This window comes from Dermacentor variabilis, unplaced genomic scaffold (assembly GCF_050947875.1).
Source record: "Dermacentor variabilis isolate Ectoservices unplaced genomic scaffold, ASM5094787v1 scaffold_13, whole genome shotgun sequence".
Lineage (NCBI taxonomy): Eukaryota > Metazoa > Arthropoda > Arachnida > Ixodida > Ixodidae > Dermacentor > Dermacentor variabilis.
This window is the reverse complement of record NW_027460291.1, coordinates 16,778,411-16,796,256: the sequence shown is the minus strand read 5'-3', so window position 1 is coordinate 16,796,256 and position 17,846 is coordinate 16,778,411. Positions and strand designations below refer to the sequence as shown.

At 47.5% G+C, this 17,846-nt stretch overlaps 1 protein-coding gene across 1 annotated transcript; it reads left to right on the top strand.

Moving 5' to 3' along the window:
* Positions 1-16,321: 16,321 nt before the first annotated feature.
* Positions 16,322-17,325, top strand: LOC142566685 (protein lethal(2)essential for life-like). The gene has a single exon (XM_075677511.1). It carries the CDS (start codon positions 16,346-16,348, stop codon positions 16,730-16,732), a length of 387 nt encoding a protein of 128 aa, XP_075533626.1. The 5' UTR covers positions 16,322-16,345; the 3' UTR covers positions 16,733-17,325.
* Positions 17,326-17,846: the final 521 nt, after the last annotated feature.

Below are 17,846 nucleotides of genomic sequence, written 5' to 3'. Positions count from 1 at the left end.
GTGCGGGCGACACATTCAAGCTTATTCCAATGCGCTGGCCTTGCGCGGCAATTCCTATGAACTATATTTTTGGTAGGGCATAAGCGCGCTAATCTCGGCAAGAGGTGGTCGCAAAAACCGTTGCTGTGTCGGCTGCGTAGTGGGTGCTCGCTGTTTCCATGTGGAATGAGAGCAGCGAAACACTAAATTCTCTGAGCATCTACAATGTAGAGAAAAAAGTCTGGTCAGAGTTTAACGCATTCAAACGCAAAAGCTAAGCGCTACCAAATCATTATCCCGCCCGGAGGTATGCAGACGCCCCGAGAAACTACGGCGCCCTAAACGGCGCCCCGGCCGGCAGCGCCGTCAAGTGGCAGGAACGCGTTTTGGGGCCAGCTTCCGGAGGCCGGTCTTCACACCTTCCCATTCTAGCCACCCTACCGTGGCCGCGCTCCGCGGGGCGCTATTGGCGGCGAGGAGTTACGGAGTCGCCATCTATCGGAAGCGCCTCACTGGCGTAGTATGAGGGATCACGCGGCGCGCTCCTCATAGGTTTTGCTGTCAGCGCTCACTGAAAACACCACGCGCGAGCTCTCCCGGACATTTCTGTAAGTACTTTCGAAACGAGAGAAGTTTTTTACTGTCTAAATAATAATCTTGGGCAAACTGAAAGCACACAATCGTTTACAGACGCTATCTCTTTACCGAATACGTGAACGCCACTGAGCGCGGTAGCCGCGATGGGGTCTCCCGAACCGGCTTCTTGCGTGAAAGGTAGGTAAACGCTGAGAGCAAACTATGTGAAATATGTTCTTATAGTGTTTGTATAACTATATGGAGCATAATAGAACGAAGCCTCAATGCAGCGATCGCGCAGATTCGCAGCGACCGACTACGCGTCTGCATGCTTGTCCGCGCACTGTTTCGCTTTCTCCGAACGCGCGTTTTCGCACCATGCCATGAGCGTTAGGCCGCAGAATATGAGCATTTGACAGTATACAAGCAACCATTGTTGCGTGGGCGCTATGAGCTGTTCAAAAATAATTTCATTGTAGAGACTTCGACGCCTACGGGGACTGTGATGTGCCCTCGCGACGATTCAATCTTTTTTTCTTCTAAATTCTTTGACCTTTCAATATTATTTGTCGAGTTGCGTCGCACTGTATGTTTATCGGTGCTCTCAACGTGCAATTCCCGCTGCTCCTTTTTTTTGTAATCCAGTGCATTAATTCATAACACAAACATGACCATATGCCATGCTTTTTTTAAATGTGCTTCTTACCGCTGCCTTTCCGCTCCACTGAACTTGCCAGTATCTATAGCATCGACAAATTCATAGATCACACCGTCATGACATTAGTCGGGCAGCGGGCTCGGGCGAGCGTCTCAGTGCGTGTTTTCAGAACATCGCAGACCGGGCGCCGTAGTAGAAATCTTCCTCGCGTCTGTGCTTGCTGCATACCCGAGTTGTAGCCGACGACTGTTTGCGGGTTTTATCTTTCGCGAGCCAAGCTTCACGCAGCTTCTTGTCCTGCGGACGTGTGAATAAGGCTGACACCGGCCTCCGTTACGTGCGTCCGGCCCTGCGGCACCGAGCAGTAGCCTATTATGTTGCGCGCCTTCAAAGGCAGCCACTACCTATTGTAGTGCTTTCAAGCATTGTAAAGGAGACACTCGAAGCGGGAAAATTTCGTCACTAAATGAGGACCGCAGCGTACGAGAAGATTTTAACTCGTTTTCAGCTCGCTTCGGCGCTCCCGAAGCAGCCGACGCGGCCGCTATGTCCACGTGATCCCTCCTAGCACGTCACGCCGACGGTGGCGCCAGCTTTTCCAGTGGTGGAGCTCGAGGCCAATTGCGTCCAGCGCGGAGGCGCATCGAAGCGAAGCGGCGCATGCGCACACGGACCTCGGGGAGGCGCTTCGCGTCGTCTGCTACAGCGCTGGAGCTCTGGCTTTGCTGCAAAGCACACTTCGCTGGACCCACAGGTGACTGAGTGCCAGAGGCGGCGTCGCGGGAAGGCGCACTTCACTAACTGGAGCATTTTCTAGCTGGTTCGGTCTACAGCTTGTGAACAGCCTGCTTCATCAATATACATTACCAGAAACGACTTTCTCGCCACATAAATTATTTGGTGTGTTTATAATAAGTAATGAGGGCAAAAATAGTCATTTTTTCGCGCTCTTTATTAGGCTGAGGCGTAGACGCGACGCATGATAGTCGTGTCAGAGACGTCGCCCAACCTGAGGCTTTTGTTAATTTGCTCATGTATTGCTCACTTGCTCAACAATGCTCATGTATTCAGCTTCAGTGGTCACTGTTTGCCGAGCTTTACGGGGAGCATACGCAATTCTTCCATCCTTCTTGTAAGCCTGGGCGCCTATTCACAGTTTTCAGTGGCCTTTTTGTCATCTCCGATATAACGCGTTCAGAATAGTTTTGTAGGCACAGATCTACAATGCGTCATCTTTCTTTTTTCCGGTACCCGCGACATGACTAGTTTCCGAAAGTGCACCGGGGAGATGAAATTATCCTGCAATGTGACAGCGTTTTTATCGCCGAAGTGCCATGGCAACCAGTAACCGAACAAAATGTAATTCATCATGCAAGTCGACAGAAATGCGTTTAATGGAAACACATCTGGTGTCTTTCTATTTGACGAGTCATCCCGCAACCTTTAACTCGTGAGCGGCCGGTCACTCAGTTGAGTAGCCGTTGGCCGCACCGCATCATCGACATGTTACGTGTGGAAAGACACAGACGAGAGATGCTATTTACACGCTATTTACACTGGAGCCAGGCAGCCAGGCTGACACTCGCTCGTGCCAAGGGCACCGACCAACTTCTTCGTCGTTCTCGCGGCGGCTCGTCTCTTGAGCATCGCTCAATCATATCGTAATATTACCCCTCCGGCGGCAAAAGCACCGTCACGGTGCTGTTAAATATCCAAGGTGCATGGAGAGTTGTAGGGCTTGAGTCGGGCAACGTGGACAATGTCACTGGTTGTCACAGCGGAGGACGTCGTGGGCGTGTCTAGAACGATTTCATAGGTGACATCGGTCACTTTGCGTATCACGCGATATGGGCTTGTGTAGCAGGAAAGCAGTTTTTCACAAAGGCCGACTTTACGCGATGGTGACCAAAGCAACACGAGGGCGCCGGGCACAAAATGGACATCACGGTGACGGAGGGCGTAGCGTCGTTTCTGTTTGTCTTGAGACACTTGTACACGAGCGCGCGCAAGTTGGCGAGCATGGTCAGCATGGGCGATTGCATCACAGGCGTAATCGCTAGTTGAAGCTGTGACGGACAGAAGCACAGTGTCCAGTGGTAGCGTCGGTTCGCGGCCATACAAGAGGTAAAACGGGGAAAAGCCAGCAGTTTCGAGGCGGGAAGAGTTGTATGCAAAGGTATACAATGTAAGGTAGAGCCAGGTCCCAGTCACGGTGGTCGTCTGAAACGTATTTGGATAGCATGTCTGTAAGGGTGCGGTTCAAACGCTCAGTGAGGCCGTTCGTTTGGGGGTGGTAGGAGGTAGTAAATTTATGCTGTATTGAGCAGGCACGCATGATGTCGTCAATGACTTTGGCCAAAAAGGTGCGGCCGCGGTCTGTAAGCAATTGACGCGGAGCAACATGCATCAATATGATATCATGTAGCAGGAAGTCCGCAACATCAGTTGCACAACTGGTCGGAAGAGCACGGGTTACGGCGTAGCGGGTCGCGTAGTCCACCGCGACTGCAACCCACTTTTTTCCTGATGTAGATTCCGGAAATGGGCCTAGAAGGTCCAAGCCGACACGATGGAAGGGCGCGGCAGGGATGTCGAGCGGCTGCAGGTAACCTGCGGGGAGCTGGGAAGGCTTCTTGCGTCGTTGGCAAAGTTCACAAGCGGCCACGTAACGTCGTAAGGAACGGGCAAGGCCCGGCCACAAAAAACGGCGACGTACACGGTCATAGGTTCGAGATACGCCGAGGTGTCCTGCCGTTGGTGCGTCGTGAAGCTCTTCTAGAACGGTGGAGCGGCGGTGTTTAGGTACTACAAGCAGAAACTCAGAGCCGTCTGGATGAAGGTTACGACGGTACAGAGTACCGTCGCGGAGGACGAAGAGGCGTAGAGTAGCATCGGCCGGAGAGTGTTCAAAACGGTCGATGAGTGCTCTGATGTAGGCGTCACGGCGTTGCTCGTCGGCGAAATGAAGCAGCTGGGATACAGAGAAGACGCAAGAAGCACTGGCAATATTGGAGGAGTCAGAGTCGTCAACAGGGTAACGCGACAAACTGTCAGCGTCTTGGTGCAGGCGGCCAGACTTGTACACCACGGAATATGAAAATTCCTGAAGCCTCAAAGCCCATCGACCAAGCCGGCCTGTAGGATCCTTTAGCGATGAGAGCCAGCAAAGAGCATGATGGTCAGTGACTACAGAAAAAGGGCGACCGTAAAGGTAAGGACGGAACTTTGCAACCGTCCAGACAACAGCAAGGCATTCGCGTTCCGTAATAGAATAGTTGCGCTCCGATGGTGCTAGGAGGCGGCTCGCATAAGCAATAACGCGATCCTTGCCACGCTGACATTGGGCTAAGACGGCACCTACGCCATGACCGCTGGCATCTGTACGTAATTCTGTAGGGGCATCAGGGTCGAAGTGGGCGAGAATGGGTGGTGAGGTTAGAAGAGTGACAAGACGACAGAAGGCGGCGGCTTCTGCAGTACCCCACGAGAATTGTACGCCTTTCTTCAAAAGATTAGTTAGGGGCCTAGCAATTGTCGCAAAATCTGGAACAAAACGACGAAAGTACGAGCACAGCCCTACAAAACTTCGAACGTCTGCGGCTGTCTTCGGAACCGGAAACTCTCGGACAGCGCGAGTTTTGTCGGGATAAGGCTGTACTCCGGAAGCGTCAACTAGATGGCCCAGAAGAGTAATTTGTCGGTGGCAAAAACGACATTTGGATGAGTTAAGTTGCAGCTTCGCCTTTCGAAATACGTCAAGAATGGTTGCGAGACGCTCAAGGTGAGTGTCGAACGTTGGCGAGAAGACGATGACGTCGTCGAGGTAGCAGAGGCATGTGGACTATTTGAAACCTTGGAGCAAGGAGTCCATCATACGCTCAACGGTGGCAGGGGCGTTGCATAATCCAAACGGCATTACTTTAAATTGGTATAGGCCATCAGGTGTGATGAACGCGGTTTTTTCTTCGTCCATATCGTCAACAGCAATCTGCCAATATCCCGAACGAAGATCAATAGACGAGAAATATCTGGAACCGTGGAGGCAGTCAAGGGCGTCGTCTATACGTGGGAGCGGGTAGACGTCCTTTTTTTTTGTAATGCTGTTCAGATGACGGTCGTCTACACAGAAGCGCCACGTGCCGTCCTTCTTCTTAACTAACACCACAGGTGACGCCCAGGGACTCGATGAAGGCTCAATGATGTTTTTATCGAGCATTTTGTTCACTTCATCTTGAATAACTCGGCGTTCCGACACAGAAACTCGGTACGGTCGTCGGTGACTAGGCACAGCATCGCCAGTAAGAATGCGATGCTTGACCGCGAGCGTCTGGCCTAAAGGGCGATCGTCGAAGTCGAAAATATCGCGGTAGGACGATAATACTTCGCAAAGGTTGAAACTGACCCAACTGGTTATTTCGTCATCATGTGTTTGGTGCCACACGCGTGGGGTGCCGCCGAGATAAAAGATGACATTGGCGAGCATAATCGTTGGGTCCCGCCTGTTATTAGCGCTGGCATGTTCATAGAGCTGGAGCCAGTCGTCGACATCCTGTCCCTCCAGGCCAGAGAACACACCTGGGTCACGAAGTGGGGCAACCGTGACGATTGGAGCAGTCGGACAAGCCGAAGCCGTAGCGGAGGCGGGCTCATCACCGGGAGGCATGGTGACAAGCTCGGTGTGCGGACCACTTCGGAGTTCCGTGGTGAGGACGGGGATCGCTGACCTCCCCCAGAAATGTTACCTGTGGAAAGACACAGACGAGAGATGCTATTTACACGCTATTTACACTGGAGCCAGGCAGCCAGGCTGACACTCGCTCGTGCCAAGGGCACCGACCAACTTCTTCGTCGTTCTCGCGGCGGCTCGTCTCTTGAGCATCGCTCAATCATATCGTAATAATATTAAGCTAAGATGGGGCATACCATGACCTAAGCAAGAAAATAAGGGGGGGAGGGGGGGGCTCGGCGGTAGATCGGGCTGACGCCCATGGTCAGTTAGAATGTAGACTGGCCCGACCACAGCAATCTGGCTTGGGCCGTGCTTAGCTTTTACAAATGGCGAGCCCGTTTGCCGACCACCGGCATGCTGTGGGCAGACGACACCGGGCCGGCCTCATGACCGCCGGTTTAAATATCGTGGCCGCGCTCGTCCAACACAGGTACCGGCCACTTGCCCACGACGGCAACAGCATCGCTTGTCCGCGGCAAGGGTTCCTGTGCCGTAGTCATATTTGGGTTTTACCCACTCAGCCCAGCCCGCCCCCCCCCTACCCCATAAAAAAAAAAGGAAATCAATTCCTCCTAATCTCCAAATTTATCCGACGCCTACCTCTATGGCGTAACGCAGAGGCCATGTGTCGCTTCGGGACGTATACCGCACAATTAACAAATTATTATATGCTGGTGAGAACATGCACATGGCCCATTCCGAAGAACTGAAATGAAATAGAAGCGAATAACGACTTAATTACCCGGCAAGATGTAATTTAAGCTAGGAAACAGACATGTAGATGATAGATTTCCCACTCCATTACCTATTCGAAACGGACGGAAACAGCATTCGCATGCGGTGTGCATTGACTCCAAGGAGAAAAAAACAAACCAAAAAAACGTCGGCGCCACATGTCTTACTTCACCTAATCAATGTAACCAAATAATTGACCGACGATTCCTCGAAATGAGAATGAGACTTCTCGCGTCAGGTAGCCCTCAGAAGACCGGCACCGCTTCGGTGATTTCACCCAAACTGTGACAACAAAAATGAATTTAGTTTTTTTTTATAGGATGTAGAAAGAGGAAAAGGGGGAGTAAAATTGCCGCCAAATCAGTTGCTATGTCGGGGAGAGCACTTTCCTACATCGCGTAAAGCGCTCCATGCTCCCCTACCAGCGACATTAATGCGTCAATAAGAGAGTGCGAAGCAGCGGATATCACTTCTTAGTTGCAGTCGAAGTAATAGTATTGCCCTCCTTAATGGTAAAATCCATGGCAAACATGATCATGCGTGATTGAACAATCGCTCTCTAACTTTCTGCGAAATTTATAGCGGATTTCGGTCGTTTTCTTAAGTTAATTAAGCACATTTGTTCTAGCATCAAGACATGCGCGAAACGGCGCGCTAGGCTCATCACACGATGACTCCAACCAAGAGCGCGCCTAATAAGTTTCTCGATATGCACTACACCAAGTGCTGTGAGAGTATAATAAAAGGGCTCCAGCCTAATAAAGAGCGCGAAAAAATTAGTGTATTTTTACCCTCATCGTTTAAAAAAAAAAACATGCTGAGTGATTTATCTCGTGAGAAGCTTGTTTGTTTCTGTATATTGATTAAGCAGGCTATTCACAAGCTGTAGACGCAATCACCAGGAAAATTCTCTAGTTAGTGAAGTGCGCCTTCCCGCAATGCCACCTTGGACACTCAGTCACCTGGGTCTAGCGAAGTGTATGTACTTTACAGCAAAGCAAGAGGCAGCGCGCTCCAGCGCTGTAGCAGACGACGCGAAGCACCTCCTCTGGGTCCGTGTACGCCTGCGCCGCATCGCTGCGATGCGCCGCCGCGCCGGACGCACTGGCGCCCCGCGGAGCGCGGCCACGGTGAACCGTGTTCACCCTAAGAATGGACGAGACTGTACATAACGACAAAAAATCTTCATCCTGACACGCAGATGGCTCTGTTGTCTATTTGCAACATTATCTGGGAAACAGGAGACATTCCATTGGCATGGAAAGAGGCGATTGTAGTCCCTATCTTGAAAAAAGGTAAAGATCCGTCCTCTGTGGCAAGCTACCGGCCCATAGCACTCACAAGTTGTCTATGTAAACTCTTTGAAAGAATGATAAATCGCAGGCTCTTACACTTCCTTGAATCAAACAAGCTCCTTGACCCTTATCAGTGTGGTTTTAGGGAAGGCCGATCAACAACAGACCACCTCGTTCGCATTGACACATATATTCGCTACGCTTTCATACACAAACAGTTCTTTTTTTCTGCATTCTTAAACATGGAAAAGGCTTACGATACCACGTGGCGGTATGGAATTCTACGCGACTTATCAGAAATGGGCATCCGCGGAAAAATGCTGAATGTAATCGAAAGCTATTTATCAAATCGCACATTCTGGGTTAGAATTGGTAATGTTCTCTCGAGGCCATTTCTACAGGAAACTGGGGTACCGTAGGGTGGCGTGCTTAGCTGCACACTTTTTATCATAAAAATGAATTCCTTGCGCTCATCAATACCGCGTAGTATATTTTATTCGGTATATGTATTTGGTATATGTATATATATATATATATATATATATATATATATATATATATATATATATATATATATATATATATACATATATATGTGTGTATGTATATTATTCGGTATCCCTCTTACCCAAGTGTAAACATGAGATCTGCAACTTTATTTAATAACCGACAGGCAGTTAGAGCCTTTGTCACTGCGTGCACGGAAGCTCCGTCAAGAAATGGATGTTCGACTTCTTGAAAACCCTCTAATGGCTCCTGTCACGCTATGTCCGTCGCGGCAATGGCAGCTCGTTGAGTGTGATACTTTGTTGGTTGAAATAACGAAGAACGCTCCCCAGGTACACATTGAAATGCACTTTCTTGAACTTCAGTCGAAGTACTCTTGCCAAGAATTTTACACAGATGCCTCAAATTCGCATGCCGGCGTTTAGTATGCAGCTGTCGGCCCATCATTTTCAGAATCTCACGTCCTGCACCCGGAAACAAGCATATTCACTGCTGAGGCATATGCTGTACTGGCAGGTGTTAAACATATCAAGAAAACAAAATTGCAAAAGGCCATTATATTCGCATACTCTCTTAGTGTCGCAAAATCTCTAATTTCACTCCAGAAACGCAACACTCATGTACCCAGTGAGCTATATTTGCTCCTGTGCACAGCATATACATCTAATCAGCCCGTCATAGTGTGTTGGGTACCTGGGCACAGAGGCGTTAAGGGCAACATGCTTGCAGATGAAATTGCCACAACCATTGCAACAAAAGCTGGTAAATGTTGCGTAGGCATCCCTGCCTCAGACTTCAAGGCATCTTTGCGCAAAAGCTTAGACGGCATTGGCAACAGAAGTGGGACACCGAAACCTGTAATAAACGCCATTTGAACAAGCTACAATTAAGAAATTTTCCACCGATAACAAAAATACGGCGAATCGAGGTCATTTTCTGCCGCCTTAGGATATGTCATACGTATGGCACGCACTCGTATCTCTTGACTTGTAGCGTACCTCCCATATGCTGTAGATGTGGCGAGATACTAAGTGTGCTTCATGTCTTGCTGGAGTATGGGGAAATGGAAACTGAAAAGAAAAAACACTTCCCCCTAGCCTACCGACAGAACATTCCTTTTCATCCGGCAATGTTGCTTGGTGCTGACGCATTTTTTCACAGGAGATAAGTTTTTAACTTTCTGCAGGATGTTAATTCATTGCAAGTTATAGGCCGAAGAGATTCGTAGCACATCATCTTACCGGCTGCGGTAGTAGCATTTTGTAGAGCACGTGCCTACAGGCCCTTGCATTTAAGGGCCTCATTGAGGCAATAGTGCTATTGGCATTTATACATTTTTCTCATTCCATCAGAGCACATCTTTTAATACATAGAACATCTGAAAAGTCATTGTGACAATATATTTATTTTACCACTGTTTTTAGGCCCCTATATAGCCAGGTGCCATTGATATAGCCAACCACGACGCCATTGATCATTATTTGCATCCCTGACTGCATTAAACCATTGCTTGGCGCTCTTTGGCCATGAGCAGCCCTTCCGCCATTAAACACCACATATCATATATATATATATATATATATAACCATGTCTACAAGATAAGAACTTGCCGCCCTTCATGCTGCTGTAAAATGTATTGAAGAGAAATGCCCCAGGTAAATGGACAGAGTTCATCAATTCCAAAACAGCTGTTGAAGGCCTGCCAGGTGGCACTTCATCATGGGAATTATGAACAGTTTACTATACTCGAAATCTATCATCACAATGTTGGAAAATGATGTGATGTTATTATCTAGTGGACGCCATGGTCGTTGCAGTATTTTTGGCAAGCCTTTTACTGATGAAGCTGCCAGATCATCCCATGATAACACACAGACCATGGTCATTCCACTATCAAGAATAGAGACAGTCAGGGAACTTTAATGAATTGTTAGTGACATATATGCAGGCTCTTTGGAAAACTCAGGAGTATTCAACTATAGTTTGTGCAAGATTGGTCCATCACTGCAGCTGTGATTACCATATCGAACCTGGTGTGACAATGCACTGCTGTGGCACCTATGGCTGGCTGTAGCCGTTACAAGTTCAATGTCCTTCCTTAATAAATGTGAGCACTGTAACTGCGAAAAGACCATTGAGTTCCTCCCCTGTCAGTGGACTTACTTTGATATCCAATGTCAGCCCTTTCAAAGCGTACCCAGCGAACTGGATAGTTGACCTTCCACAGAGGCTAGGATCCTGGGTGCTTGGCCATATCAACAAAGAAAGCTATACATGCTCTAATAACTTTCTAAAATAAACAAATCTGAAAAGACACTTATAGACACCCTCTGTCTTCTGTGCGAGTGAATTCTCTCCACTTCCCTCCTTTTTTCTCGTTTAAGCCCTCATACCTTCACCCCATGCAGGGTAGCCAAGAAGATGTACACCTGGTTAACCTACCCGGCTTTCCTTGTTCCTTTCTCTCTCTCTCATATGTAAACCCCCATGCAGGAAAACTAAAAACCACACAAAATCTAGTCAGCCATACCTGTTAAAACTAAGATGCAACATGCTTAAACCCTTTCAGGTGTGTAAATGCACCTAAAATAGAAGGACGAAAGAAAGGACAATACACATGTACAACATGCACAACTAATTCTTGTCCTTTGTTTTGTCCTTGTATCTTATGTACTTTTAGAAGCCTGCAATGCTGAACGAACTCACCCAACTAGCTACATTTTTAAACTGATTCAATTAACATTTTGGTAAATGTATACTCATGAACTCGTGCGATGATTAGGCAGATTCTTCTCTTGCAGAACTTCATCCGACCAAACATCAGTGAAAGGAGTGATGCTGATACGCACACACAAGTTTTGTTGATAGTGGATTACGTTAGCTTGGCAAACTGCTGCAAGCGTTGCATAGCAACATGCATTAAAGCTGGTGAGCAAGCTGAAGAGCATGACTTTCAAGTTTTCTGCCAATAATTTGAATTGCCAAACATCTGAGACGAAGGCGAAGAAAGGAGTGCAGGCATCTAGATCAGGTTCTTGCTAAGTTCGTAGCAACTGCTACTACATTGGTGGATGAAATAAAGCAACCGCTGTGCCACCTGAAGCAGTGTTCTCGCTTGTTGCCTAATCCAGGAATTAAGGACAGAAAATGAGCGGAGAATGCTGCCATCCAAGCTTAACTAGAAGCAATGCAAAAAGCAACCTTTGGAAATAGAATCAACATCATCACTTTGTTCAGAAATGGGACAAGCAAAAACACGATGACACGCAAGCGTGCAGAAATGTCTGCACATTGGCCCAGTGCATATTAACTTACTATTATCTTTGTAACTGAAGGAAGCTATGCTAAAAGAAAGTGCACCAGGTCTTGGAGCTGAGAAACTGCATGCAATAATCATAATGAAATCAACTTTTGCGGTGACTAACAGGAGCTATGGCAACATGTACAAGCGTCAATGGCCAGCAAATTGAACTCCACCAAAAGGAAATGGACTAAAAGAGACATTTGCTTGAGCTTTGGCAAAGTGTTATCAGACATTTCTGCTTCCATGGCCTCAGCAATAAAGTCGCATAAGTCATACAATATTGCTTTTACTGTAATGGGCCTTTATTGTGTATTACTTCGTGTTAGTATGTGATTGTTTCATGTAGCTTTACAGGTCCAGTATTTGGACAGGTCCAGATTGTTTCATGTAGCTTTACAGTATTTATGGCAGAGACAGGACCCTTCAACCTTGCACACTGTAACACTTTGTATATCTATTTCAAATCTTCTTGCACCAACATGTACAAACTGTATGTTGGAAAGAGCTAAGCCATTGTTATTGTCCCACACACAGTTTCCATGTTTATTGGATTCTCATTTTAACAGCAGACTTTAACCTTCCACACTGTGAGCTAGGTGAGTTAGTGCATTTTTGAGACTATAGACAGTGCACAATGTATTAAGCACAGTGAAAACGCAACAAGACCACTGACTACTCAGCAACTGAATTTTTTATTCAGGTATATATACAAGAACAATACGGACACACCAGGCAATGTGAAAAAAGCATGCAAATGAAGTGCAAACTATTAATTATGACTGATATTGCTAGAGATGCTAGAAAACACAAGCATGAGTGACGTCGTGAGTGAATTCCATAAACTGCGCCATGGTACGAAATCCACACAGAAAGCCATGTTAAAATGCAGCTGGTCATTTTGTGATTCAATGAATTGAAGAATATGCTACAAACCATGTATTCTAACATCTTACTTCAATAGGGTGCTAACAAGATCAATCTATTTATAACTACAAATGCCTCAGTCGCCAAACTTAAAAAGAGGGAGGACTTTCGTTTCTTTCAGAGATGAAGGACCAATAGCTGTTGTGAGAGAATGCTGAGAAATAAACAACAATACTGAGGAGTCCATTGGGAATAATATAATGTACCAAAATGCATTAGAATTACGTCAGGGACTCCACGTTTCTTAAATTTGCAGACACACTTCTATATTTTAACTATATTATTAAGGGATACAACTTAAAAAGAACACCACTACGTCAGTATTTGCCATATGAAATGAGTTCCTAAGGGTGCATGCACAATGGCCCTAACTGAAAATTGTACCAGCAAAGCTCTACCACATGTGTTTGACCCCTGTTGATTGCTTCAAGTCCAGCTAAGTCGCACAAGTCTGTTCTCTTAGTGAGTGAAACTCAGAGAAACTTGGCCTTCTTTGTCGAGCAAAGACAATTGGAAAAAATGAAGCACACAAAGGTAGAGATGAAGATCCGTGTGCTGTACCATATTTTCAGAAGATAAACCATTTATTGAAACACGCGCACAGGGTGGCAATGATTATATTTCCATTCATGTGCCACATAATCACAATTACGTCAAAAACCCATCGCATTACTATTACTTCCACAGGTAATTTTATTGCTGCTATGGAATGGCTGTCTCACTGTACCACAATCTATAGCAACTAATACAGTGGGCATTTCAACCGGTTCATGAAAATGGACTGGGTACTAGCCAGACTGCAGCAGTGACACTGCACACACCGTTCAACGCTTAGCCTCGTGTGATGGATTTAAAATTCGTCACGGACACTTGCTAACATTGCCTTCAGGCTGACATTGATTTCAAGGCGCCGGTCCTGTCGTTTGTGTTCTTCTTGTGTCCTGGTCTTCTGCGCCTTGCCTTTACTAATTCAAGCATGAAACCAACTAGCCCAAGCAAGAGTTTTACTTCAGGTGGGAACAGGCCTTTCTGTTAGATTCACGTTTCACGTCCAGGCTTTCGTTACTAGGCTTCTGCGCACGTAAGACGATGCGAAACGTGTCAACGCGCTTTGTTCATCGACAAAAGGCGCCCTTACTCTGCAAAGCGATTTCGAAATGTCTATGCACCCTACATCGATCGTCAATGCCGGCGCGCTCCACTTCTGCGTTCTCGAGCTCGTGAGCAGTGTCTCGACTGGGTGTCCAAGACAAAACGGGCATCCGGCTTTACCAGAAGGCGTAAACACAACCAAATAAAGCGCTACATACGACACACCCTGCAAAATAGATTACCCGTGACGGCACCATATGCAGTCGGCGCTGTGTTACCACGACTCTTCGAAACCGACAGTCGAAATCACGCGACCTGTGGTGCTGTTTCGTGGATGTAGTACAGTTCGTTCGAAGCTCCTGTAGCTTCGTAACGGCAACGTTATTCGTACTCGCAGATATTACACAGTGCTTCAGTACTACAGTACACACACACTGCCATAAGGAACCACAATGATCCTCCCACTGCGTGCACGCGCGACGTGTGTAGGCGCCGGCAGCCATTTTCGATTTTAAAACGCAGTATCAAACAAATGCCGTGTCTATTTAGGCGTAGTATATTTAACAACAAAACGATAATGTTAGCACTTTATGTACTTTCTACTCAACTTTTTTTTGTGGGATTTCATGATGCGTGGCAGCAGCGGACTCCACTTGGGGTCGTCTGCTGCCACATGCGTGCACCCAGCGCCAGCCTGGAAAGAATGCCTGCCTGGCGAAAACACGTCAGGTGCGCTTCGTCGTCGTTGTCTTTCGTGACTTCGCGCGTGTGGAAAGCGAATTACGAAGGTTTTTTTTGAAACATCACCATGGAGCTTTGGCGTTTCAAAATGGGAACCAAGTACAAGAGCAATCGCATGTGCTCGGTGCCGCAACGCTCAAACCGCACCGTAAAAGGCGTCTTAAGCCGTCATAGTTTTCCCTCGGACAAGCGACGAAAAGAAGCGATGGGCGGTGAAGCAGCGCCTCGGAAACCCTGTTTTGGGATGGAAAACCCCCGAATTAACCTCACTAGATCGCCCGCTGGACAGTCTCACATTCACATACGAGTAGCCAGGGTATCTGAGATAGAAGTATTTTCTTTGTTTGTTCATTCAGACTCTTTACGGTCGCTGCTGAGGAGAAGCACTCACGATCGAGGAATTCTATACCGATCGGTCTCACTCGTAAGTGCTCCGTCTGATCGGCATCGTACGGGCACTTACGATCGCGATCAAGCCCGATTGAGATCAAATTCGTCGATCGCGACTGGCTCGTTTGCCAAAGCTGCACAAGGGAGCCGTTTGGTATACCAATTAGATCCCAGTCGGGCTTGGTGGCGATCGAAAGTGAACGAGGGCGTGGCTCAATGTGTCATTGATGTTTACTGATATATTGGCGACGCATTTATATATTGGCAGGGCATTCGTAACCCTCTCGCGGCTTATAAGTGTGACATTATGTACTCAAGCGTGAGCTGTTTCCTGAACGGGAAATGCAATGCTATGCAAAATGATTCTATAGCCTGCAAGTGGCGCCAACCAGCGACCAAAACTACGCAGGCTGCAATGTCTCCGTGCAGGTGAACATCGGATCGGCAGCCATTTTGTATAAGTTGTGGTGGTGAAAGTTGCGATAGGTACCACGTGGTTTACTGGGCGTGTAGGTGGTGCGCGCCGCTTTTTTACATATGTGCTGCAACAACAAGATGTGGTGCCAGTAAAATATGCAAGGACGTCTATTATGGTTAGGTCAGTTGACAAAGCACAAAATAAAGTTAATCTGGCTATTTCCTTGTCTGACATATGTGCACGTGCTTGATAATACACGAGCAAGCACGAGTAAAAATAAGATATAGTATCTTCTCGGTTGCAATATTCAGCTTCTTTCTTCCTGATCCTTTGTTGTTTTGCACTAGCTTGTTTTGAGTGAATCCTGTGCTAGCATAACCAGACTTATAAGAAGAAATAGAAACACAAATGGCATTTACGCTTTGGCCATCCCATCAGTAAAACATTTATTCACTCAGTGAATCAATCGTATACGTGCGCCTGCGTTCCATGTTTTTTTAGGTGTATGCCGCAACTCTTCAAGTCACTTTTCCGAATCCTTTATTTATCAAGTGATTCACAATAAACAAGCAACTAATCAGTTGGTCATTTTTCTTGAACAATGCTTTCACTAGGTCACTCTAGTCATATCTAGTGTTTCTTGGGGAGCTATTCTCTGCCTAGGCAGAGTCATATATTCAAGGAGCAAAAGCCCCAGATTTTATCCCTCATGCCCGCTCTTCACGCGCCGGCGCACAAACGGCTGGCTGATGAACGTCTCGTCCCACATGCCCACGTTTCAGCTGGCGTGGTTTGTGTGAATCGGTTGCGATACAACGAACGCACGTGTTCCAGCCATGGCTCAGATCAGTGCTACAACAGTAGGTTTTTTAATCAAGTACATGTCCGTGACCGCTGACGTAGACTGGTTGCGGGTATCTATGATGGTGGCTGCAGACGCACTCAACGAGCAGTCGAAGCGGGAACGCAAACCCACCCAACACATCCCGTAACGACGATGTCAGTCCGCTGTGCGTCAGGCGGAGAAGAAAACGTGGCAGACGACCACGGTTCGAGCTGCTCGCGTCGACGTGGCGCCACGCACTCCGGCAGCCCTCGCAAGCGACCACGGAGCCCCGGTGGAGGCACGCGAAGCAGTTCGCCGGACGACTCCAAGTTCGTTGTGAACTTCATCGTTCACGGCTACAAGCGTGGGGAAATCTCCGTCAAGGCGTTCGGCGAGTGCGTCGAGGTGTGCTCGAAGCACGAAGAAGAGAGCGAGGACGGTTATAGCTACGTGAAGCGCGAGTCAACCAAGCGGTTCACCCTCCCCGAAGGAGTGGAAGCCGAGACGGTCACCGGCGCGCTGCCGTCGTCCGGCGTGCTGGCCATTGAAGCGCCCTAGCCGGAGCCTCCCAGCAAGAAGCCGAAGACGATTCCCATCGCTGTCGAGTCGTCGGACTAGTAAGGAGGCGGAAAAACCAGAAGGCACCACTGAAGCTGCAGTGGCATCGCGATGAGAACGTTCCTGCATTCTGTATTGTTGTTATCTGTAGGATGATGCCTTTCCGTTCGCTAAGTGATTCCACATAACGCAACTGCACCTTCACGTATGTTGCAAAGTAAAATGTATATTTTATCCCCAAAACAGCTAGCAGCGTTGTTTATTTCTGCACCTGACCATAAAGTTGCTGCTGGCGGATGGCAGGCTCATTAGCCTTAAGAGCTAGGCCCCTTCGCTTCTTTCTTTGTCTCCGTTCTTTTTTTTTTTTTGCAATGTACATTTTCTTTTTCGAACTGTCAACACATATATGCAGTGGCTGCGTGCAGTACTACCGTCACACATCGCTTTGATCGCTAAATTCCAGAGCAATAAATGTTCGAGTGGCAAAGAAGCTACTTTTTTGCAGATTTGGCCCTGCAAAATCTTACTCTTGGCTGTACGACGTTGTTCAGCGTCACATTATTTCAAATAAAATATACAGGATGTGCTATATATCCCAATTGGTTATTGCACTCTTGTTTTATTGCTACCTTCCTGCCTATCGTGAACCACTGCATGTGAGCAAGTGTATACAGGGTGTCCCACGTAACTTGAGCGAAGATTCCAAAAATGAAAGGTGCGCTAGGAGCGAACTGAACCGAACCTATACTATTTGCAATAGCCTGCAGTAACTCAGGCAATTTCTTGTTTTCCACATAACACACTAATTACATTTAATTACCCAACTTTTTAATAAGTGGTTGAGGAACCCTTAAGTGGTAGAGCACCTTCAGAAACCATCGATCGAGATTTTTGCTGTACGATACGTCTCACGCAACCTTTTTTTTCAGGTTGCAAAAAAAGCCCGCGAAATATGAAGAGCCACGCTGCGGAGCGCTTGCGCAGTGGTATCGTGCTGGACTCAAGCGTTCATTCGATGACCGCGGTCAGCTCCATCATGACCGGCAACCAGACAGCGGCAGTGTGTTATGATGGTTGTAGGCAGCTGGGCCAGCGGCTCCTGTCGGCTGATGGC

What these genes read in the sequence shown, in the direction of transcription:
- LOC142566685 (XM_075677511.1), top strand. Translation starts at nt 16,346, where the DNA reads ATGTCAGTCCGCTGTGCGTCAGGCGGAGAAGAAAACGTGGCAGACGAC.